Genomic DNA, 25,087 nt, shown 5'->3' with positions numbered 1-25,087 from the left:
GGAAAAATCCAACTTTTGTGTTCTTGTTACTATTTTATTAGGTTTTATTCCTACTTCAGTACTCTTCTTCAGTGTCCAGGGTTCTACAGTCATGCTTATTGGTAGACACTCACCTTGTGATCCAGGATGAGCTCTTGAAACCTCTTTTGGGAAATATCTTAATGATCCTCTCCATTCGCTCCATGGGTGGCTTGGGTAATATATAAATACTTCTCTCATGTACACAAACAGATGCAAAATCATTACTATTTGTCTTAACACTGTATCTTAAGCTGTAGAGATAAATGTTTCATTTGCCATGTGCTAATATGTAGACATTAAAACCTGCTAGACGTTTACTCTCTACTCTTGTTTCACCACAGTGTTGTGAAACTAGGGGAGGGATTCAGTTACATTTTTGGTTTTGAACTTAATTATTTGTGTGGATTGCATGTTTGTTTGTTTTCAGTGTCATCTCTTCTGATATTAAAGGTAAAATATATAAGCCTCTGCCCAGGCTTACATATCCAGCTTCAATTTCACATGTTCTGTTTATAGATACTGAGTTAACATCTGCAGTTCACCAAACATGGACAGACTTGTTTAGCTTTCTGGCTACACTGTTAAGGAAAAGTGGCCAAACCACTCTTCTGTGTGTGACAGCAGCTCTTGGAAAGCACTGGACTGCAGTAATTGGTAATGCCTATTATTAAATGTATTTAAACCTTGAAGCTACTCGTGAGGGTGACATCTGATGAGATGCTATCAAATACTTACAAAGAACATGTCCATGATGATAAATAAAATGTTTATGCTTTTCACTGAGAAGATAAAATGATTATTTTGACTCATGCTTGTTTTTATAACTTTTTCTTATATAGTCCAGTAGTTATTTCTCAGCTATTATACAGCTTCCAATATTCTGTTGTATGGACTTCAACAATTTCTTGTTCTAAACATTGGACTAAAGCAAATTGGTTTTATTGAGAAGTTGAACTGAGCTACATGTATACCCCTTTGTTTTGTTTTGTTCCGTTACAATGATGGTTCACCTTAAAACTTAAGAAAGGAAACAAAAAACATATAAGCATGAACAAGTCGTCCTGTGGTACCTTATAGACTAATAGATATTTTGGAGCATAAGCTTTCGTGGGCAAAGACCTGCTTCATCAGATGCATGAGGGCGGGGGTGTTTCAGAGCAGTATTTAAAGAGGGGGTCCCAGTAAAAGAGAGGGCCAGAGCTGACAAGGTCTATTCAGTCAGGGTGGAAATGGCCCATTATCAGTAGTATACATCTACAGAGGAGAAAAAGTAAGACAGATTAGTCGGGGGGATGTGGTCCATTATCAGATTCTAATGTGGAGGTGTGAACTTCCAGTGCAGAGAAACTGCTTTGGTAAGGGGCCAGCCACTCCCAGTCTCTGTTTGATCCTTGGTTGATGGAGTCAAATTTGCAAATGAAAAATATTTTAAAGGTCACACACTTGTCTTCCTGAATCTGAGTCATTATGTAGTTATTTGTTATTATATAATAGTTTAAATTATGTAAGTATTGATTTAGTTATTTTAATTAAGAACTTGATTTAACTAGGTAATCTAGCATAGGTCTACAATTTATCATGTGAATAATTCCATTGAAATCTGTTCTTATATTTAGTAGGAATGTTAATGGTTAACCATTATATCCCTACAAATGTAAGCACAGGTTTAGAGTGAGGCTTACTGGTTATGATTAACTGGTGGGTTAACTCTCTCTGTGGGCAGGGTGCTACTCCAGGCCCCCGGGACCTGCTGTAGGTAGGAGGATGCTCCAGAGGCCCTGGTAGTGCTGAGGGTGGGGGACAGTCCAGCCTAGCCAGAGCAGATCCTGTTGGGGGTGGGGGATACTAGCCAAGCCAGGCTGCAGCACTCCCTCATCTCCCCCCATTCCATGCCATTCACGTTTAATCAATTAATTGGGAAATGTTAATTGGCTTTTACATTTCTTAATATTTAGGCTTGTGCTAAGTAACTTGTTAAGCTAGGGCCTAACTCCACCTCTGCCAATAGAGCCAGCCTCTAAGGCACAGCTTCTGATTGTAGCTGTCTTTAATATAATGCAAGCTCTGTTTTAAAGTAATGGGAAGGCTAAAAAACTCAGGCAAGTGACTCAGGTAACAAGTGAAGGTGGGCTAAGTAGTTCCAGTGCTCATTTGTGGATGTTTTATTTTAAACTTTATGTGTGACATGAAATACTTTGTCATTCAAACTCTCCATAAATCTAAAATTTGGAATACAAATATACTTTTAATTTAGGTTCAAATGATTAGGGCTCATTGGCTTCTTGAAAGCATTGGTTCTGTTCCATGACTCAAACTTTGACTTGGATTAGTTTGTTCTACTTTTGAAATGTTTAACCATGTCTTGAGGATGAACTATAAAAGTCTTTTATTTATTTGACCTTTTAGATACAATTTGTGACTGTGTGCGTCTGTCCACTGTATGCCCTAGCTTATATGTGGCCAGTTTGCAATTCCTCTCCATTCTCTCAGCTGAAGAGGGAAAAAGACAGCTCCAGGATAAACAGAATATTTACCCCAACCCAACGATCACTTTTCTTCTGGATGAAGCTGAAGGAAGTCTAGCATCAGTGGCCAAACTTAATGAATTAATAATTCAGGTACAAATTTACATATTCAGTAAATTAATATGATATTATAGTTTTAATTGTATGACTAAGGTATTGTTTCTGTTATAATGCGGGATGTCTAATTTAAAGGCCAACCTCTTCTGAGAACTAGTCTTAATAAAGAACACAGAACACTTCAAACAAACGTGTTTGTAAACTGCACATAAAAATCTCTCTTCCCATCAGTGCTACACAGCTTTCTCTGAAGGCAGCAGCTGTTTGACACCACATTGCAATGATACATAGTAGTTTCAGGTAGGAATTGAATACAATATCTGATCTAAACTTCAGGAGAGGATTTTTATATACTTAGAATATAGTTATGCAAATTTAAATTTGGCCAAAATATTGAATTATTTCCAAAGGGTTCCTACTTCTCCAAAGATGTCTTGGAATATTTAAAGTTCAAGACCTTGTTCTACTGTAAATGGTATCAGAACAGTGTCCTTTAATACTACATAATTATAGAAATTGAGGATTGCGAAACTCATTTAGCCATTTAGACCATCTTACAGAATTGTTGTTAATGTATCTGGTTTTAAATCTGTTTATTATTTAAATTCTATCTCTTGCATAGGGACAGTGTTCTGCAGCATAATATGTATTGACAGGAGAATTTCCTCAATATTTACCAAAATATTTTCTCTTTCCTAATTTCATCTCATTATTCCTATTTGTACTTCCTTTTACTGTCCTAAGTAATTCCTTTCCCTCTTAGATATTTACACTTCAGCTGTAGACCATTAACATGTCTTGCATTACTTATCACTAACAAGATATATTGAACACTTTATATTTAAATTCTCTTTCTTCATAAGTCCTTCAGCTTCCTATGCTTTTTATTGTCTGGTTCTTAACCTGCACTTTATCACTGCATATTTCATGGTAATCGAAAGATTTCATGAGAAACTACAACAAATAATTTATCTCCTGGCACCAATATCTTACATGTTAATTTCACTGAGAGACTCCTGGTTCTTGTGTCAGGTGAAGTTTTGCATAACACTGCCTTATTCCCGTTCTTCACGCCATTCATGATTTCATAGACCATTATCAAATTCTCCACCCCACCCCCCATAGTTGTATCTACTTCAAGATAAACAATCTTAAATCTCTTATTAAATGAAAGTTGTTCCATACCCCTTACTGTTTTTGTTGTCCTTCTGTGTACCTTTTCCAATGCTTTTGTATTCTCCTAGAGTTGGATGAACAGAACTTCATGCAGTAAGCAAGGTGAAGGCATACCATGGATTTTGACTGATATTTTCTGTTTTTATTAACTATCCCCTTTCCAATGGTTTCTAACATTATCTTAGTTTTTGTTTTTGTTTTTGGGGGTTTTTTTTGAGTGCTGCTGAACATTGAACAGATGTTTTCTGCGAGCAATCCACTAGGATTCCATGATCGCTTTCTTGACTGTTAGCATCTAATGTTTAGACCCTCTCATTTTGTATGCATAGTTGGGATTGTTTTCCAATCTGAGTTATTCTGCATTTATCAGCAGTGACCTTCGTCTGCAATTTAGTTGTTCAGTTGCACAGTCTTTTTGAGATCCCTTTGTAAGTATTTGCAGTCAGCATTTGACTTCACTTTCTTGAGCAAGTCTCCCTTTTCCAGCAACTACAACAGTCAGTAGGAATGAGCCCTAGCCTGTCAAGTGTCTCACAGGTTTAACTCAGGCAAATTTCTTCATATCTTCAGAACTACTTCTGATCTTCTGATTTCAACTGGTATGACCCCTCTGGACTGTACTTTCTGGCCAGACTATATTCAAACACCCCGTACAGAGCTCTTCAAAATGACAGTCTCAGAATCTGCAAGCTTCAAGCCCTGTCTGTCCCTGAAGGATGAATACAATAGCTGTATCTGTTGCTTGAGGATATCACACACTCTGAGCAGATGCTCAGAGTGCTTGTCCTTCTCTGCAACAATTCACCAGTTGCAAAAGCAAGACTGAAATTCCACTTACTTGGAACAACCTTGAATAAAACAAGTTCCAGAATTCCATTCATGAACATTCCAGTACCGCAGAGTGCCCCTTCAATCAGAATGGTGACCCTTAAGATTGGCATAGCGAAGATGCTGCCAACATATACAACTGCAGCACCAAAGTGAACGTCAACATCAGTGTGAAAATCTGCAGAGATATCTTGCTGTCCTTTCAGTCAGGCGCTGAAAGGGTGTCACTCCATGATCAGTGAGGAGATTGCTTGCCTCAGATGGTATCCCTGCTGAGGCTAGCAATTCCAGAGTATCAGATGGAGGCAGATCCAAGTGCAAAGTGACATCACCTCCATATCTTGCCCCAAAACAATCTCTCTTCTTTACTAGATAAAGAGGCATGTGCTTGGCACCTAACAATTCTGAAGCATTTCAGGAGCTCCTTGCGAAGATTGCTAGAGAGTGTGACATTGATTATTTTGGAGAAGTTCCACAAATTGGTATACTTTTTGTCAGTTTCTAGTCCATCAGGATTATGCTCCACATTAATGAAAGCTTGCTTGATCCAGCCAAACCCATGCTGTACGCACCAGCCTCTATGCTCCCAATGGTGAAATGGATCCAAAAAAAGTACTAGATAAACCCTTGGGAGGTTTACCACTTCCACTCGCCATTTCAGGCTTCCTAGTTGTAATGGCTGTGTAGGAGAAAACGAGAATGAGCAAAAACATGTCTTAGGACAAGAATTACAAATGACCCAGCTGCTGGAAGGAAGGTGTGTCAGATTCACTGCATATGCACTGAGTTAACTGTGACACTGTTTTGGGACAAGTTTGACTTTCTCATATGGGACAGGGTGAATGCCTTTTTCACAAAGCTCCCTTATGACATTTAAAAGTATAGCTGTCACTATGCATGTGCTGACTGAGCAGTTGCTTTGGGCCCAAGTAGCTCAAGAGGACCACTTACTAACAGTATGCATTTGTGAGGGGACTCAAAAGTGTCTTGCTTAGCCCATCCCCCATTGGGCAAACACCAGTACTGGCAAAATATTGTAAGGGATATTATAGAGAAGCCCAGCAGGTGACAAGCTTACACACATCAGTGGATGCCTCAGACTACTCCCCCAAACAGGACCACGGCACTGGTCATGCAGTGTGTATTATGGCTTCAAGCACTGGTTAACCGATAGAGGTGCAGGCAATGATCTACGACTTGCTTTTTGAGATCTCACAGCCTTTTCAGTGAGTAGTTTGAAGAAATTTAGAAACTTCCTTACATTCCCTGGGATAAACAGCTCTGTGCTTTGAGTCCTCCCAGCCTAGACCACATAGCCATTCATGCCAAGAAGTGTCTGACCTGAAACAGGATACAGCTAAATCATTACTTGCTGTGATTTATCCAACCCACGTTTTTCTCTGATTCACTTTTCCGTCCTTTTTACAGTGAGAGTGATAGGCCATGTGTTGAGGGATGAGTTCTGTGAGACTATGGACTTCAGACTGTTGTTTTCTTAAGACAGCTACGGTGGGGGAGGAAAGAAAAAAAGCTTTTGAGCAATGAGTAAAAATATTGCATAAATACCCTAATTTACAGAGAATTAATTATTTATTCCTGTGGGCACAGGTAATGGGATGTTCGGATTACAGAAAAGTGGTATAATAGAATGATTAGGAAATATATATCAATTATTAATGAGTTGAGAACACTTATTACTCTAAATATTAGACAAGAATATAGAGAATTATTATTTGAAGAGGTCAGAAAACAATCTTTTATACCTACCAAAAGTAGGGCTTGAAAGTGATGCCTGAAAGCTCTTTGGCAACTTGAATTGGAAGGAACTCAGGAATGTAATTAATGATCTAGGAAAACTAACAGATGTTTTAAATCTTGTAATTTTTTATCACACAGTATGCCAATATGCTTCACTAAGATGAACTCACCCTTTGTTAGAATTGCTATTATATGGAGAAAACAAAAAGTTAGGGATTATTAGCAATATCTTCTTCAGACAACTAAGAGAGGTTTCCAGATCACAGGCCTTGGTTCTCATGGGGGATTTTAATCACCCTGACATGTGTTGGGAGACCAATACAGCAGCACACAGGCAATCCAGGAAGTGTTTGGAGAATGTTGGAGATACTTCCAGCTACAACTGCTGGAGGAACTATCCAGGGACTATGTTCAGCTTGACCTGCTGCTCACTGCCAGGGAGGAATTACTAGGGGATGTAGATGTGGGTGGCAACCAGGGAATCAGTGATCATGACAGTATTTTAAAGAAGCTGTGCTGAAGGCACAGGAACAAACCATCTCAATGCGCAGAAAGAAAAGCAAATGTGGTAGGTGACCAGCTTGGCTTAGCAGTGAAGTGCCTGGTGAGCATAAACACAGGATGTGGAAACTTGGACAGATGACTAGGGAGGCATATAAATATATTGCTCAAGAATGAAGGGGTGTAATCAGAAAAGCCAAAGCACAATTGTAATTGCAGCTAGCAAGGGATGTGAAAGGTAACAAGAAAAGTTTCAGCAGGTATCTTAGCAATAAGAGGGTGATCTGGGAGGGTTTGGGACCCTTACTGAATGAGGGAGGTGACAGATGATGTAGGAAAAGCTGAAATACTCAATGCCTTTTTTTGCCTCTGTCTTCACAGACAAGATCAACTCCCAGAGTGCTTTACTAAGCAGCACAGAATGGGAAGGATTTGGGCAGACCTCAGTGGAGAAAGAACAGGTTAAGAATTATTTAGAAAAGCTGCACATATACAAATCCATGAGGCCAGTTTTAATGCATCTGAGGGTGCTGAGGGAGTTGGCAGAAGTCATTGCAGAGCCTTTGGCCATTGTCTTTGAACACTTGTGGAGATCAGGGGATGGGGGTATCCCAGACAAGTGGAAAAAGGCAAATATAGTGCCCATCTTTTAAAAAGAGAAGACAGACAATCCAGGGAACTTCAGACTTGTCAGCCTCACTCCAGTCCCTGAAATATCATGGATGGGATCCTCAAAGAATCCATTTTGTTGCCCTTGGAAAAGAAGAAAGTGATCAGAAACACTCAACATGGATTCACCCATGACACATTATTTCTGACTAACCTAATTGCCTTCTATGATGCGGTAACTGTCTCTGTGGACATGGGGAAGTCAGTGGACTTACCGTAACTTTAGTAAAACTTTGGGTATGGTATTTCACATAATTCTTGCTGGAAAGTTAAGAAGTATGGATTGGATAAATGGACTGTAAGGTGCACAGAAAGTTGGCTAGATTTTTGGGCTCAATGGGTAGTGATCAATGGCTCTATGTATGGTTGGTGGCCAGTATCTAGTGGAGCATCCCAAGGGTCTGTCGTAGGGCCAGTTTTTTCAACAGCTTTGTTAATGAACTGGAGGAGGGGATAGATTACATCCTTGGCAAGTTCACACATGACATTAAGCTAAGGTGAGAGGTTGATATGCTGGGTGGTAACGATAAGGTCCAAAGTGACCTAGACAAATTGGAAGATTAGGCCAAGAGAAATGTGATGAGGTTTAACAAGAGCATGTGCAGAGTCCTAACCAAACACTGCTACAGATTGGGGACCAACTGGTAAAACAGCAGTTCTTCAGAAAAGGACCTGGGCATCATAGTGTATGAGAAGTTGGATATGAATCAGCAAGGTGCCCTTAAAGACAAGAACGCTAACAGTATATTGGGCTGAATTAGTTGGAACATTGCCAGTAGATCTGAGGAAGTGATTACTGCAGTTGGACGCTGGTGAGGCCACATCTGGAAGATTGTGTCCAATGTTGGGCTCCCCATTCCAAAAAGGATGTGGACGCATTGGAGAGAGTCCAGTGAAGGGCAGCAAAATTGATTAAGGGGGCTGGAGCAAATGACTTCTGAGGAGCGGTTTATTTAGTCGACAGAGGAGAAAAGTGAAGGGGGGCAGGAATTTCACAGCAGCCTTCAACTACCTGAAGGGGGATTACAAAGAGGATGAAGAGAGGTAGTTTTCAGTAGCGACAGATGGCAGAATGAGGAGCAGTGGTCTCAAGATGCAATGCAGGAGATCTACATTTAATATTAGGTAAAACTAATTCACTAGGAGGGCGGTGAAGCACATGAATGTGTTACCTAGGGAAGTGATAGAATCTGTATCTTTAGAGGCTTTTAAGTTCCAGCTTGACAAAGTCCTCACTGGAATGATTTAGTAAGGGTTGCTCCTGCTTTGGCAGGGGGCTACACTCGATGATCTCCTGATGTCTCTTTCAGTCCAGAAGGGTAATAGCTAACCTTAGAATCATGATTCTAGTATCAGTGAACATCTGTTGATCTTGCCGTACATTTATTATGAGGTGGTTTTGGTTTTCCTGATATGTTTGTTAGGAAATTGAATTCTCTTGGGGCATTTATAGTTCTTCAGGTCTTCATTTATCTCACAGGTACCACTTTCCTTGGGATTTCCACTTAGGGAAAGAAGCTTTATATTGTTTCCAGAGATTGCTGAAGGCTTGATGTTGAAGGTTGCTTGCATAATGGCTTAGTACAGCTCCCAGCTATTGTGGCCTTGCCATTCCATTCCTAGGACCAGTCACATTTCAGTATACGTCTTCTAGTATACGTCTGTGGTTCTCTTCATAGCTTTACAAAATAGCAGCAGAATGAATTTTGCAGTTTTGTAGAAATTGATTTCTTAGCTAGGTTCTCCCTCATTCTCTTAGGGAAGTTTATAAATTGGTGAGCGGATTTTTGCATCTGTCTTGATATAGTGAGATCAGTGTATGTAGTATTTAGAAGCTTGAGACTACATTAAATCTAGGGATTAATATAGTCACTTTGCCAATAGCTAGCTGATCTTCCAGTATATTTTTCCTCATGCAACAGATAGTGCCCACATAGACATGTTTATCACAGTTTGACAGTTTTGAAGGAAAAAAAAAATTCACCCAAATTGTTCTGAGTTCAATTAAAATAAATCATTATTTCTGTTATATTAGATCCTTTTTGAAACACTGAGGAGGGCATATGCATCAGTGGCTATAGCATATGTGGGACTTAAAATGACTGCTGACCCTGCAATTGACTTATTATATGACCCTAAGCAAGTATAATTTATCCATATTTTATAGACAGCATGACTGAGTTTTACCATTTTAAAATGGGAATGTTAATACCTATCCTCCATGAAGTGGTTTGCAATACATGGATTAAAAGTGCTTTAATTACCAAGTATTTTTTTTTTAATTTTATGACTACTATTAAGTGGTAAGAGACACTGAAAGGAAAAGATGAAGAAATTAAACAGGTTTAGTGTGGATAGAAGGATTGATATGCCACTGAAGACCAAGATTTTGAGCCTGAGGGTTAGAGATGATACTGGAGTTCACCAAGATTGACAGAAAAGCAAATAAAGAAGAAATGTTGTTAGGAAAAAAAAATCATTTTCATTTCATTTGAGAAAATGATGAAAGTGATCTTGGAGATTTTTCTGACTCACCTGTAAATATGGGCATGAGCAGGGAAATGTCTGAATTGTTCTTGTGAGTATAACATGTTGTAAAGCTTTAATCAGAGAATGCAATTGGTTGAGTCTGAAATGTTTAGTGAAAGTATTACAGGTTTGATTAATTTTTGATCAAATTGCTGTCAGGTTTTCCACCATGCAAACTGCCCTGCGGCTGGGGGCCTCAAACTTATAGGCTCCCTGATACTGATCCAGGAGCCTCAAAAATTAGGGGGTTCTTGGCATTTCTGGGCCTCTTCAGCAGAAGTGAGAGTCTGGAAGCCCCAGCTCTAACTGGGCCTGTCTGGGCTTCCAACCTCCCTAACATGGAGATGGGAACCTGGGCTCACGTTTCCTCATGCCAGGAGCCTTGACCTTCATCAGGGATGCTGGAAGCCCTGATTAGCCAGTTTTACTGCTAGTATTCAGTGGTGGGCAACAGTTCAACTAACAAGAATCATATCAACATAATTGAGCAGATGCTGGAAAACCTTTTGTTTTGGAAATACCATCTTTAGGTGTTTCTGAAACTTAATTTTCATAATCGCTGGCTCTTGGGAAATTTTGAAATGTTGAAATTTCCTGCAAAACGGAAATTTGGAGTTTTGACCAGTTCTAATTCTGTCATCAGAGTAAGAATTGGTGCATTATTTTTGCAGGCATGAACATGATCCTGGACATTTCTACAGTATATGTTTTACTTTTACAACCTAATGAGATACTTTCATTATTTGCAGAGCTATGATGCAAAATTCTCAGAAGATGCACTCAAACGTGTTGCTGCAGGTGCTTTGCTGTCTCTGTTGGCCATCAGTAAAAGTGCACAGAAACGTGCTTTGGAAGGTAAGTCTGCAGACACACAAGCTACAATAGATATAAAAGTACTCTGTAAATTAAGTGCTTGTCGGTAGGATTTTTTTTAATACTGCTTTTTGAGAAACTGCTTTATGAATAAAGTTTTGATTCATGCGGTTTACCATTACATGTAAATGTCAGGACCCAGTGAAGTCTAAAAGTATTTTCTTTATTGCACCAGTTACAACCTACAGCATTTTAGATCAGTTGATCCAACTCTATAGCCACAGTCAGGAGTGGCCATCTGATGACTGTAACCTTGGTAACCTGTATTTGATGTTATATCTCTGTTTCCAGTAGATTGGCTTCACACAAACCACTGCTTCATTGGGCAGTTATTGGCACTTCTGCACACTTTCTGAATATAGGTCAATGATTGACTAGGTGTGAAAAATTACTTTCTTCTCATTCAGAAAGAATTAGTCTTTTCATGAAGGAGCTGTGTCTCTAGAATTGACTGATAAATCTGGCATCTTCTTACTTTTTACCTCATGTACTTAGCTGACTTTTAAATAATGTGAATGTCTTTCATAATGCTCTTTACAGTCCGTGCAGAATATATTTATATTAATGTTATAGTGCTCAGTACTATGCATTATCGTGGTAGCATGAAGAATAAAAGCAAAGCAAAGGAAGCCATATTGAAACTTTTGACCTTTTTAATTCAATTTTAAGAACCTCAGAACCTGGAAGACGAAGGTAATTATATTATTTTTAAGACCAACGCTTCACTTTTTATCTATTTAATTGTATCTCAGCTATTCAGAAATGATAAAAGCTGTTTGGTGGTACAGGCTGTTTCTTTAAGGGGAATTAAACATTATGTGGACAAGAGTGACCCAGGGGATATAGTGTATAGTAGTGCCCTGATTTACGTGAGGGTTATATTCCCACGCACCCTCCCGTAACTCGAATTTCACATAAGTCTGATGGCGAGGGCGGACTTTTTCCCCTGGCAGAATGCACGTTCTGCAGCCGGGGAAGCAGCAAGAGCACCTAGAACTCCTTTTGCAAGGTAAGCTCTGAGATTGAGGGGGGCAGTTGGGGAGGGTTAAGCCTGGCGGTGGGTTGGGGCCGTGGAAGGGCGGCAGGGGGCTTAAGCCTGGGGCGAGGGGTAGAGTTGAGCTGGAGCCATGTGGCACAGACAGTGTGGGGCAGTTGAACGACACACGGGGGAGGTGACCCGGAGCCATGAATGGATGGTGAGCAGAGCCATGGGGCGGGGCAGAGTTGAGCTGGAGCCACAAGTGGGGTTTGAACCGGCTGTGGGGGGGTTGAGCTGCAAGTGGGTGGTGAGCCGGTAGAGGAGGGTTGAACTGGGAGGGGGAGTTGGGGGTTGAGCCTGAGCCGCAGCTGCATGCATGGGATGGTGGGTCAGGGGCTGTTGGAGAATGGGGCCATTCAGGGGTTGACCCGGGGCCGTCGGGGGGCGGGATTTTGAGTTGCACTTAATTCGTGTTAATACAAGTTAAGCGCAATTCAAAATCATGCATTTCAAGGGTTTACTGTACTTAGATTTTTTTCAGAAGCATTTGATAAGGTCCCTCACCAGAAGTCATAAGAAAGTAAGTGGTCATGGGTTAAGAGGGTGGGTCCTGTCATGGATTGGTAACTTGTTAAAAGATAAGAAAGGGTTGGAATAAATGGTCAGTTTCAATCACCAGACTTGCATCCGTCTCTGCTACCAACCAGTTCACCATACATTTTGGCTGGAGTTCCTTCACTGGTCAGTATTGAGGAAGACAGAGACTCCCTTTAACCTCATCTGTCTGCATGCCAGGGCTCTCCTCTCCATCCATATAGAAACTACTGTTTGTCACCAACAGAAAAAGAAAAAGAGAGCAATTCTAGGGAGATGACATGGGTAATGGGAACAGCCTTGGATGTCACTCCCGCCCCCAAGTGGCCATGCTGGGGAATCCCTGGGCAGCATACCAGCAACAATTTCCAACATATTGTCTCTCTCACTGTGACAAGAGAAACATGCAATCCCCTCCACCCTTAGCCCATCTTTCAGAAGGAGACATCTGAGGTGCAGAAAACCAGTGTGGATAAAGAAGGTACCCCTCAAACTACGACTTTCTCATAGTCTCCAGATAAGCATTTATGCTATCATAACCATCTATGGCTCATGATTTCTAACAATTTCAGAACCTCATAAAATGCATGGTGGGTGCCCTTCAGATAGCACTCAAAGGCTACATCTACGCTAGAAGGTTTTGTAGTCAAAACTAGGGTTTTGTTGACAAAGCTTTCAGAGCATCTACACACAAAATGCATTTCGTTGACAAACTGTCAACAAAAAAGCAGTATAGATACTCTGGGGGCACTTTTGTCAACAGAACATATCAAAAGGTCGATCCACTTTTATGTGTAGACGTGATCTGTCAGCATAAGTTTTCTTGGATCATCTCTTCCAACTGACACTTCTGCTGACAGATGCTTCAAGTATAGACATAGTCAAAGAGGTCAAGGAATGGCAGCATAAGTGGCTGGACATTTTGCAGTCAGCAGCGTTGATCAGAGTTGTGCTACCTATCGGTGAGGTGTTTTTGAATTGGGCAATGATGGTTTGGCAGACCCCAGCAACAGTACTGCCAACCTGCTGATGGGGAGATAAAAAATATTGTGTCCACACTGAGGACTCTGCAATTTTATTTTCTTATTACCCAACAGATTCTCTGGGGGAGGACATTATTAATGAATAGGGTAACAACATTGCACCAAGACTGCTTGATATGACAAAGACCAGAAGCATCTGGATCCATTTAGAAGTAGTTCTACTCATTTAGAATCATGCAGTTTTTTGGGTGGCGAATTACCAGGCAATTATGTCAAAATGTAATCAAGCAAACTGTACAAAAATAACAGCTTTTAATGAGAGTCTTCAACTAGAGCAAAAAGAACAATGTCAGGCCATCATTGCAGAAGAACAATTACTGTCAGGACATCCTTTCAAGCATCCCTACATTCAGCTGCTGTTCTGTGCCTGTGGCAGAAATTGTTGTACAAAGGGCATCCTGACTTAGACTGTCCAGCTTTCTCAGAGACACTCAGAGAACTGTAGAGGGTTTCCCCTTTGACTTGAAAATACTCAGAAAGACATGAGGGCCACTTTATGACCTCTGAAAATGTATACCCCTACAAACATTAAAAAATGCTGATTTACAAATCTCGCGCTTCATTTACATAATCCTGTACAATCTGCTTCCAGAAGAGACTTTTTCAGAAGTAAAAAAAGTTGTGTACATGGGGTTCCTTTGTGAATAAACCCTGTTTCTGAAAGAATCGTTCTTCCTCATTCGTTTCAGGATTATGCAAATAAAGTATGTGATTTGTAAATCAGCAGTTCATTTGCATTTTTGATCCCCCCTCATTTGCATTTCTTCTCTGAAAGGAGAATGCTGTGTAGCTGCATCTGTGGTGTTTGACACTTTCTTTTATTGTTATTTTAAACAGGGGCCTTTGTGCTTAGGTGGTGATCTCTGCAGATGCTATGTCCATGTGTATGTGAACATGTGTAATATACAACAAATGAACAATAATAATAATAATAATGTGTTATCCTAAACTGTTGACAAAAGTTCAACCAATGTCTTTTTTTTTTTTCTTTTTTCTTTTTAAATCTCAGAAGAGCTGTGTTTTGTGGGTGGTTCATTTTGATATTCTCTTATTACTCTAAATTTGTGAAGCACTTTGGAATCTTCTGGGTAAAAACCATTATGTGCTGTATATATAGACATTACATTCCCTACCCATTGCAGTTAGGTCAAGTACACTAGTTAACTTCCACTATGGAAATTACCTCATAGATCCTAACCTGCCTGATAAAACCCAAAACTGTTAAAAAAGCAATCCATCTAGGAGTAGACAGTCTACCTTAATGCATGGACACACAAGCAGAGAGAGTATTAGTAGGCATACAACCCTAACTCCATCAGTTGCTGGGAGGTTTTCTACTTGGTAAATGGCTCTTTGTTAACATATTAATGTGAACTAAGTTAAGGTATTGACTGCAAATTTATGTTCTTGAGTGTTGAAATACCCAGCTCTCCTGAATATTTTGACTTACAGGTTGAGTTACTTGTTTTTAGTCTTGCTTCATTTTTATCAGACACAGTGATTGAAATATGATGAAAGCACAAAGTTGAAGAGTTGATTATGCAACCAAATTCCTTATACTTTTAATTTACAGGGTAAGGATTTTTTTGGTATTTTTAAATGTGAATGGGCTTGAATTGTATGAATTTTGTCTTTCAGCTAACCTTATAGACAGCTGGATGGAACAGATGAAGCACATTCATGCACAGCTGAATCTAGAATCCCTGAGGCCAGGAAAAACAGCAGAGAGGAAAAAGGTAACTCTTAAATCTATACGTAAGATACAAAAAATATCTACTGCAGACATTTTTTTTCCAGTTATTCTTTCTTGGAAGCAATAGTGTATTTGATTAGTGTGTTGCCCAGTTATTGGGTGCTAATACTCTTCAGCCTTTTGGACATGTTAAGGAGAGGATTGGAGAACAATCTAAAAATATATGGACCCCACAATACACTGAAAAAATTTCTGTACTTTTAGTTTTTAGTGACAGGTTGTTTTTGGAATGAGGATTGCCATTGCATTAGGATTTACCATTTAATAAAAAAAAATAAAAAAACCCACCCAGCTTCTAGCGTATATCGGAGATCTTACAGGAACTTTTGATTGCATGTCATCTGTATTTTGTTTCATTAAAAACTGAAGAAGCTTGTTACAAAAGTCACTTGTAAAGATGATTTGCCTATTTCCCTCTTTTTCATCCTCCTGTCCTCTCAATCTCTCAGAATGCCTCTTCGAGAGGCCTTTTACTTCATTATCTAGAGTCCATACATGAAGGCTGTGTCTACACTAGCCCCCTTCTTTGAAGGGGGCATGGTAATCAGCCTGAGTGGAAAATAGTAATGAAGTGCTGCTATGAATATTCAGCACCTCATTAGACTAATTCTCCCCACGGCATCTTCAAAGTTGCCTCAGGAGAATTAGCCTAATGAGGTGCTGCATATTCATCGCAGCACTTCATTAGTATTCTCTGCTCAGGCTGATTACCATCCCCCTTCGACGAAGGGGGCTAGTGTAGACACAGCCAAAGTGATTTAAAACAAGTGTTACATATATCATCTTAGAGAGAGGAACCAGGGACAAGATATTTTCTGTTCTTTATGCTTAATAGAATAGAAATAGTTGATGAGCTTACTGAAATAATACTTTTCAGAGATGGTTAGCCTGGTAGCCTCCTATAAGTAAAGGTTCTGTGCAATGAGCAGAATACTTGTGTGCAGACATTAAGACAAATGTGTTGCTTATATAAATGGATTCTGCTTTCACAAAATATTCTTGAAACATTTTTGTCCATGCAGGAGGATAATCTTATCAGGGAAGTAAGAGTAGTTCTGCAGCTCCTAAGAAACTGCCTCTTTCGAAATGAAGAGTGTAAAGTAAGTCATCATATTATTTGTATTATATTATTGCTGCATAAAGCTAGTCTGAAGATCTAAGAATAAGGACTACAGGTATGTTTGATTTCAAATATTGTTCAGGTTAAATAGTCCTCATGTTTACACCAAGGACTACAAAGCGCTTTAATTTCATTGTAACATGACTTTAAAAGTCTGATGTTGAAAGTTCAGCATCTAACCATTAAATACAAATTTCAACCAACAGAGGTGGACTGGGATGCCATGGGGATAAGCTGAGTTAGTTCATTAAAAGCCTGAAATGTTGACTCTGGTGATGCACCCTCTGCTACTTTTAGCCAGTGTGTTGCAGGGATTCAAGGTAGAGTGGCAGTAGTTCCAGTCCCATAAGAAATTTCACAGTTGCAACAGTTGTAATCAGACCTTGTGGAGTAGTAATTACTTAAGTATCTGTACTGTGACAGATCCTTGGCCCAATGCTGAGGGTGCTTACTCCTGGGCTGTGGCCACACTTGGGCAAAACTTCGAAATGGCCGTGCAAATGGCCATTTCTTTCGAAGACTACTAATGAGGCATTGAATTGAATATTCAGCACTTCATTAGCATTAGGACACTTCTGGAAGTGCCACTTTTGAACACTCACAGCTTGCCGTGGCTACACGGAGGTCCTTTTCGAAAGGACCCCACACCTTTTGAAATCCCCTTATTCCTCTCAGTGGAGGGGAATAAGGGGATTTTGAAAAGTATGGGGTCCTTTTGAAAAGGACCCCCCGTGTAGCTGCACCAAGCCACGAGCGTTTGAAAGTGGTACTTTTGAAGCGCCGTGGCTGGAAACGTCCTAATGCTAATGAGGAGCTGAATATTCAGTTCAGCACCTCATTAGAAATCTTTGAAATGGCCATTTGCATGGCCATTTTGAAGTTTTGGCCAAGAGTGGCCACAGCCCTGTAGTCCCTAATGACCAGCTTCTGCTGCTGCTAGAATAGGTCGCAATTGCTGTTCCTTTTTCTTCGTCACCAGTGAGGCAGACCATAATCAGATGATTGTTGAATATTTAGCTTCTGCCCAGATTCTGCAAGTTATTTTTAATTTCCTTTGATGGGATTGGCAGACAATTTCATGAAGGAGAAAGGAAGGTTATTTGAGTGGTGTCATGATGGGTAGTCCCCTGCGGCAGTGTACCCTGCCTGTGGGACTGGAGATCTTCAGTAGCAGTGCCCATTACATCGCACATGCATTCTTCCCTGTCTTGTGCCATAAGCAGTGTCTGTGTATAGCGCTCTGCAGTCCAGTTGGCACCCAGGTCCTACTCAGCTGTTTTCAGTCTAGGATAAAAGCCAGAGCAGAGTCCTCCTGTCCTCGGAGCCATTAAAGAGTACCCTTCATTGTTTAACTTAATAGTAATTGTTTCCTTGTAATTATCCTCAATCTCTTAAAGCAAGCAAGCGAACAAAAAAAACGAAAAAAACCACCCCTCTTGTTCTTCCCTTTTCATTAATTCTTAGTTCTTTCCCACATACCTAGCCTAGGTTTAAGATGTACATTTTCAGTTCAAGAAGCTTTTCTTGTGAGCAACAGCTACCCACAGTTCATCCACTTACCTTGGGGAAGAACACGTTACATGGACATTCCCTCATTGTCACTACTTGAATGTTAGGACCCCAAATCATCAAAGCATCCATCTGAACCTTCTCCTTATGGAGAGATTCTTATGACCAGACTGCTACCCAGGTCCAGACACTTTACCTGTGCAGCTCTCACCCTTAGCCAGAGTGCCAGCTGGCATCATTAAGGAGTGTGGTAAATGACCTTCGAAAATAGTACAGATCTCCCCATCCCCGTTGTCACTGACATCTTAATTGACACTGAGCAAGCACTCAGCACTGGTACCTCTGACACTGATGCGACCTGTGGTGTATCTGTCAAGACTTTGGTGCCACCTAAGCCCTCTACTTCATCTGCTGGCCGTTCCTGAGATAGTATACTTCCCTCAGCACTGGCACAACTGCAGTTGTGCTGAGGATGCTCTTATGTTCCCTACAGGAGTTCAGATACCCTTAGAATCTAATAGTATGTGACATGCATGAGTTGCTCATATGTGACCTTCCCTCGACCTCATGCCTCTTCTCCAGAATCACAGCACTGGAGTGAGGTCCTATTCTCTGTGCTTGGGAGCACTGAAATTATAGAACTGGAATATCCAGCATGATATCAACATTCAGCCACTTATCTCCCTAGACATTAGAACACCCTGGCAAACTCACTCACTCAGGAAATTCTCCAAAAACCATGAATGGGAACTAGATACACACACAGAGGCTGAGAGAGTCCAGCCACAGATCTTTGATACCCTGGAAGTGCCAGATGTCCTCAGTTCTGCTGGAGAGCAGGCCAAGGCCGTGAATTGCTGGGAAGTGCATTTCTCATCTCATGGGATACCCCACTACTCTACCTTTCCACCCTTTCCCCTCTTGGTCTAAGTGCTTCACAAAATACAAGGTGACCTAGTCCAAGACATCCTTACAGCTGCAACATTGCCACAACAGATTTGGTATACTTAACTTCTTCATATGACAGTACGTTTTCTGATCATGCTGTGACAAACTCACACTTCCTTGCTCAGGATATGTGTTAAATCTTGTGTCCCAGTCCCCAGCTCCTCCATTGGAAGGCAGGGCTGGCTCCTCCGTTGTTTCAAGATTCAGAGGTGACTTGTACAGAGGCACAAAAAGGAAGTCCTTTTGAATAACAGACATAATTAAACACATTTACCTCCAAAACTGGATAAGGTTCCAGTCTGGGTGCAGCACTCATCCTCTCATAGCGATGAACTCTCTTTTCCCACATAGCCTAGACCGTATTTCAGCTCTTAAGTAATCAGGGTTGTCCACCAAGTCCACAGATGTATGCTTGGCCTCTGTCACAATATTATAGATGGCCACTCCATTTTCACCCACACACAGTCAGGAAGACCTCCAAAACCTTTACTTCTGTAAGTTTGAAAGACCTCCAAAACATTTATCTTCACATACAAGATCTCATCCACTTGGGACCCTAGTTTTGTCTTGCATTGTCTCACCAGGCCATCATTCAAGCTCATGGCAATGTCCTTTTATATTCATTTATCTATGAAAACCAGCTTCTCTTGTCAGCATCACCTCTGCATGATGGGTATGAGAAAGTGGCACTCTCAGGATATATACCCCATACATGATTTTTCGTAAAGACACGGTCACATTACAGCCACATCCAGAATTCTTAGGCAAGGTTCTGTTTTCCTTCTACAGGTTGAACCTCTCTAGTCTGACACCCTTGGGACTTGACTGGTGCCAGACAAGAGAAGCTTCTAGAACCGGCTCTGGATATTAGGCTAGTATTAACCTTTTACCTGGACATAACTGAAACTTTTAGATAATTACCACATTTATTTCTTTTAACATCTGAAAGATTAAAAGGTACATCCATATCCAAACAATTCCTTTCCAAGTGAATCTCTCAGTATAGACATCTTTACCATTAACTATACAGTCAGCAACCTTGGTTCTGAACCTCAAGCAAATTTGCCTCTCTAAATAATTTCCCAATTACTGGCATTTGTAAAGTGGCCACCTGGCCCTCACAGACACTTTTAGCTGTCATTACCCAATTAAACTTGGTGCAGCATCAGATGCCTTACTGGGACACAGTCCTATTACAGTAAACCCTCAGTTTAATGGAATAATAGTGGGGAAGGTATGTCTGTTAATGCCAAAAGTCCGTTAAATTCAAATCTGCAGGACTGGAGTCACCTTGCAAGGCACAGGAGCTCCTCTGGCTCCAGCTGCCCCAGCCACCCCAGTGGTTCCTCCAGCAGCTCTGGTGATTCGCTAGCATTTATTTTTGGTGTGGGGCTGGGGGCGGTGCTGCCCGACAGCGTTCATAATGTCTGAAGTCCGTTAAATTGAGGGTTTAGTTTATCTGCATTATATGCTGCTTTAAAGCCCTAGTCTTCCATCTAGGAGCTCTGGTTTATGATAGACTACAGCGGAGCCATGGGGACGTCACTCAAAGGAGAAAGAGAAGGTTTCTCATGCTGTTCAGTAACTGGACTTTATAAATAAAGGAAAAAGAATTAAATTAAATTAAATTAAGGTGTGTATCCCTGTAGGTGCTCTACTGCCCTCCTTCCTCCCTTTTTCCCCTTTGCTTCAGAGCTTAAGATAAGCTTTGGGGCAGAGAAAGAACTGGGAGGTGGTTGGACCAATATATATAGATGCCTCTCTCAGCACAAGACTGGCAGAAGCATATGATACAGTGGGGCACTGCTTTAAAAGGTCTTTGATCCTGGGAGCAGGGGCCCCTACTGTACCAACAGTGGAGCACTCATAAGGACATAAACCTCCAAGAACCTTAGTTATTTCACAGGGTGAATAATCTTCTCTAACTTATGGCTAAAGTTCTCTGTAGTCTCTGCATCCTCTTATCTCCCTTCTTTACTACTCTTCCCCAGGTTTTATTAATGAATTTAGTTGAGATGGGGGAAAGTGTATATATGTAGGAGGGTGAGGTCTTGTAAAATCAAGTTGGAATGTTAATACATCCTCAGTTCATGCGCAATTTCACCAATAATTAAAATGTTCCAGGATGATCTGAAGAAGAAATATACTTAGCTGATGGTAAATACCCCTCAATTTATATAGTATGAAGACAAAAGAAAAAAGCCAATACACAAGTACAAGGACTTACTGCCAAATAAATGGAAGTCACTGGAGACTATTTCAGTATCTGGAAAATGGCAAACAGTATCAGTGTGTGTAAGTAGAGACTATCTTAGGGAGTCAAGAAGCAACCAGTTCAATCAGCTCTGTGTGTTGACTTAAAGTGTTCTCAAGGCAGTTTTTGCAGACAGCATTCCAGCACAGAAACAAGACTGTCTTCTGTCTTTATTACCATTTAAAGTAACTAATTTTGGCTTTAAAGTATGTCAAAAGGACCCTTTGAGATTCAAAAAACATTTAAAAGAATTTCATAGTATGTTAAAATTCCTTTAACTGCCTTGGTTTGATTTCAGTATTGCACGAATACTTGAAAGCAATACTCATTACTGTTCTCTACATTTGTACTCATCCCTTGCTTTTAGGTGGCAGCACTCAAGGCACATATTGTCCCCATTCTCCACTCTTTGTGGCCATGGTTTTTAATGGACGACTCCTTAATGTTAATAGCTCTTCATTTGCTTTGCGTCTATACTGCAAATTACCCCACAGGTAAGAGACTCAAGTTTTGGTATAATATGTCAAAAACACTTTAACCAGAGTAATTTATAAATAAAGGGAAAAACAGAGGAAAATATATATATATATTAAAGGATGAAACCTGGACTCATCAAAGTTGATGGAAGTTTTGCCACCGCCTCGTAAGAGTCAAGATTATTCCAGAGGTCCCTATTCTGAGGAGCATGTATTTTACATCTGAAAGTCTCTTTTTAAGGGGGAGGAGGGAGGAACTAAGAGCCTATATTAAACAGGTATTAAATTCCAGTCAAGACTCAATGCTACTAAAATCTCTATAGACCTATCACATTGTAATATATTCTGTGGACATACTGTGTTCAGGAATTATGTGCTAGAGGATAGTAAAACAAGAACATGCTTTTCTTATCAAAAACATTCATGGATGAGCCATTATTAAGAAGGTTGCATTCCTGCAAGAAAGTGGTAATGTTACGTTTGTAAATGAATTGATTAATAGAATTCAAGGCCACAAGGGAATATTAGATCATCTAGTCTGATCTGTATATTGCAAGTTACTGAATTTTGTTCATTTATCTCTGTACTGAGCCCACTTAATTGTGTTTGATTACAGTGTAACTTTTGGTTTGACTATATCATATTTTTCAAAAAGACATCCAGTCTTGACCTGGAAGGCATCAAGAGTTGGGGAATCCATCAGTTCCCTTGGTACTGTGTTTCAGTGGTTAATCACCTGAAAACTCTTACACTCAAATTAGGAATAAGCTATCAAAACAAAAAAGCAGTCAAGTAGCACTTTAAAGACTAATAAAATAATTTATTAGGTGAGCTTTCGTGGGACAGACCCACTTCTTCAGACCATAGCCATGTCAGAACAGACTCAATATTTAAGGCATAGAGAACCAAAAATAGTAATCAAGGTTGACAAATCAGAAAAAAATTATCAAGGTGAGCAAATCAGAGAGCGGGAGGTGGGGGAGAGTGAAGAATTAGATTACGCCAAATATGCAAAAGAGCCCCTATAATGTCCAAGGAAAATTTGCATCCCGGTTCAAACCACATGTTAATGTGTCAAATTTGAATCTGAAAAAGAGTTCAGCAGTTTCTCTTTCCAAAGCAGCCTGAAAATTCTTCTTCAATAAGACGCAAACTCCTAAGTCATTAACAGAATGGCCCAGTCCACTAAAATGTAGACTAAGTGTTAATGACTTAAGAGTTTGCGTCTTATTGAAGAAGAATTTTCAGTCTGCTTTGGAAAGAGAAACTGCTGAAGTCTCACATTTTGAATACTGCATGAAGATGCAGTCGCACCATCTTAAAAATGATACATTTCAGTTGGAAAAGGTTCAGAAAAGGGCAACAAAAAAGTTTAGGGGTATGGGAAAGCTGCCGTCCCAGGAGAGATTAATTAAACTGGGACTCTGCAGCTTGGAAAAGAAATGACTGAAGGGGAAGATATGATTAAGGTCTGTAAAATCATGACTGGTTTAGAGAACTAGAGTCATCAAATGAAATAAGTAGGCAGCAGATTTAAAAGAAGCAAAAGGAAGTATTTCTTCACACCGTGCACCATCAACCCATGGAACTCGTTGCCAGAGTATGTTCTACAAGCCAAGATTACAACAGGTTTCTAAAGGAACTAGATAAATTGATGGATGGAGGGTCAATCAGTGGCTATTAGTCAGGGTGAGCAGGGATGGTGCCCCTAGGCTTTGTTTGTCAGAACCTGGGGAACAGGTGACGGGATGAATTACTTGATGATTTTCTGTTCTACTCATTCCTTCTGGGGCACCTGGCCCTGGCCAAGACAGGCTAGGGGTGGACCTTTTGGTGTGACCAGGTATGTCTGTTTTGTTCTTAAAGGAAACCCAGTATCTGCCCCACTCCTTTCCCCAAGCCCTATTCCACCATCTCTCCCTCACTTACTGGCCCCCACCCTTATTTGCTTTCACTGGGTTGGGGCAAAGGGGTTTGGAATGTGGGAGAGGACTTCAGGCTGAGGCTGGAGCAGGGGGTTCAGGTGTAGGAGTGGGTTTGGGGTACAAATGCTAGGAGAGGCTCTAGGCTGGATCAGGGTGTCGGGGTACATGTGGGGATATGGCTGCAAGAGGTAGCTCAGAGCTGCAGTTGGAGTGTGGGCTCACACAGGGTAGGACTTAACTTCAGGTAGCTCACTGTCCCTACCACAGTGGGGCTAAAGCAGGCTCCCTTTCTGCACTGGTCCCATGTCACTCTTGGAAGAGCCAATATATGCTTGCAACGTCTGGGGACAACACAAGCCTCTGTATGCTGTCCCTTTCTGCATGCATTGTCTCTGCAACTCCCATTGGCCAAAATTCCCCATTCTTCTTCGAGTTGTCCCCATGGGTGCTCCACAGTAGGTGTTGGGCTCGCCCCAGCACCACAGATTGGAGATTTCCAAGCCATATCTCGTCAGATCGCGCATGTGCCGATGCGCACCGGTCCTTCACATGCGCAATCTGGTCCACACCAGTTCCTTTCAACCGCCAGCAGCTGCGGACGAACTTTGCTTCAGCTCCAACACCTAGAGAGATAAAACCATTATTTGTTACTATTTGGAAGTTCCCTTTCAAAACATTTATCTTAGAAACTATTCTAAAAATCTTTACTGTAGATAGATTAAAAAAAAAAAAAAAGGAGGGGGGAAGATAGAGGGAAGGGCAGCCGCTTCCATGTCCTGCTTATGTCTACAATAGACTGTTGTTTGTTTATTGTTCTAGTACCTGTTAAGTACCCTTGTTAAAGCTACATGTCGTTAAGTGTTTTTAACAAGGAAAATGTTATGTTGTGAAGCTATACCTGCCTCGGACGGCCATAGCAAAGGTCCTCACTGCTCTAAACGGATGGCTAGAGCAAGGAAGGACAGGGAAATGAGGCTAAAAATGATTTTATTTGACAAGGCTCTTCAGCCTGAGCCAATTGAGATATCCCATACAGAAGGGTCCTTGGTGCCGCACAAGCAGAAGGCAACCTCTTTGACCTCTTCGGCTCATAAGAGGAAGATATCCCCTATTCGATCCTTGCCGGTACTACCTACGAGCAGGACGAGTGAGGCACAGAACCGGGAAATGCTTGCTACTAAGGGCAGCATAAAAACTAGAGAGCAGAAGACAGTGCCTGGGGTTCAGACTTTAAAAGATGCGGCACCAAAGATCCTGCAGGTGCCTAAGTGACAGGCACTGGAGGCTGCAGCACTGAGACTCCTGGCACCGAGAACATTGGAACCAGGCACGTGAGCACAGGGTCCAATGGTGCTGGAGACCTCCATTCATGCAGAGCCACAGGCCGGAGCACTGAATGTGGCACCACCAGCACCAATACCCGCACCAAGATCTCAGGCACTGGATGTAACACCTGTATCGGCACTGACTCATCAGTCTCAGGAATCGAGGGAGGTGGGGTCTAAGGCTCAGCACCAAAGTCCATTGCCGGACCTTCTCATTGCATCTC

At 41.0% G+C, this 25,087-nt stretch overlaps 1 protein-coding gene across 6 annotated transcripts in view; it reads left to right on the top strand.

The window, feature by feature from the left end:
• Positions 1-25,087, top strand: part of RTTN (rotatin) — a 194,422-nt gene that overhangs the window by 149,051 nt on the left and 20,284 nt on the right. For 4 of the 6 annotated variants that reach the window (XM_074987517.1, XM_074987516.1, XM_074987519.1 and 1 more), the window contains 7 exons: positions 42-195; positions 538-675; positions 2,428-2,639; positions 10,814-10,919; positions 15,192-15,289; positions 16,329-16,406; positions 21,505-21,631. In XM_074987517.1, coding sequence (XP_074843618.1) covers positions 42-195; positions 538-675; positions 2,428-2,639; positions 10,814-10,919; positions 15,192-15,289; positions 16,329-16,406; positions 21,505-21,631 — 913 coding nt within the window. Of the gene's footprint in view, positions 1-41; positions 196-537; positions 676-2,427; positions 2,640-10,813; positions 10,920-15,191; positions 15,290-16,328; positions 16,407-19,672; positions 19,755-21,504; positions 21,632-25,087 lie in introns of those variants that run through there. The other 2 variants (XR_012644470.1, XM_074987520.1) reach the window with 2 other exon arrangements.

This window comes from Carettochelys insculpta, chromosome 2 (assembly GCF_033958435.1).
Source record: "Carettochelys insculpta isolate YL-2023 chromosome 2, ASM3395843v1, whole genome shotgun sequence".
Classification (NCBI taxonomy): domain Eukaryota; kingdom Metazoa; phylum Chordata; order Testudines; family Carettochelyidae; genus Carettochelys; species Carettochelys insculpta.
This window is presented reverse-complemented; position numbering and strand designations above follow the sequence as displayed.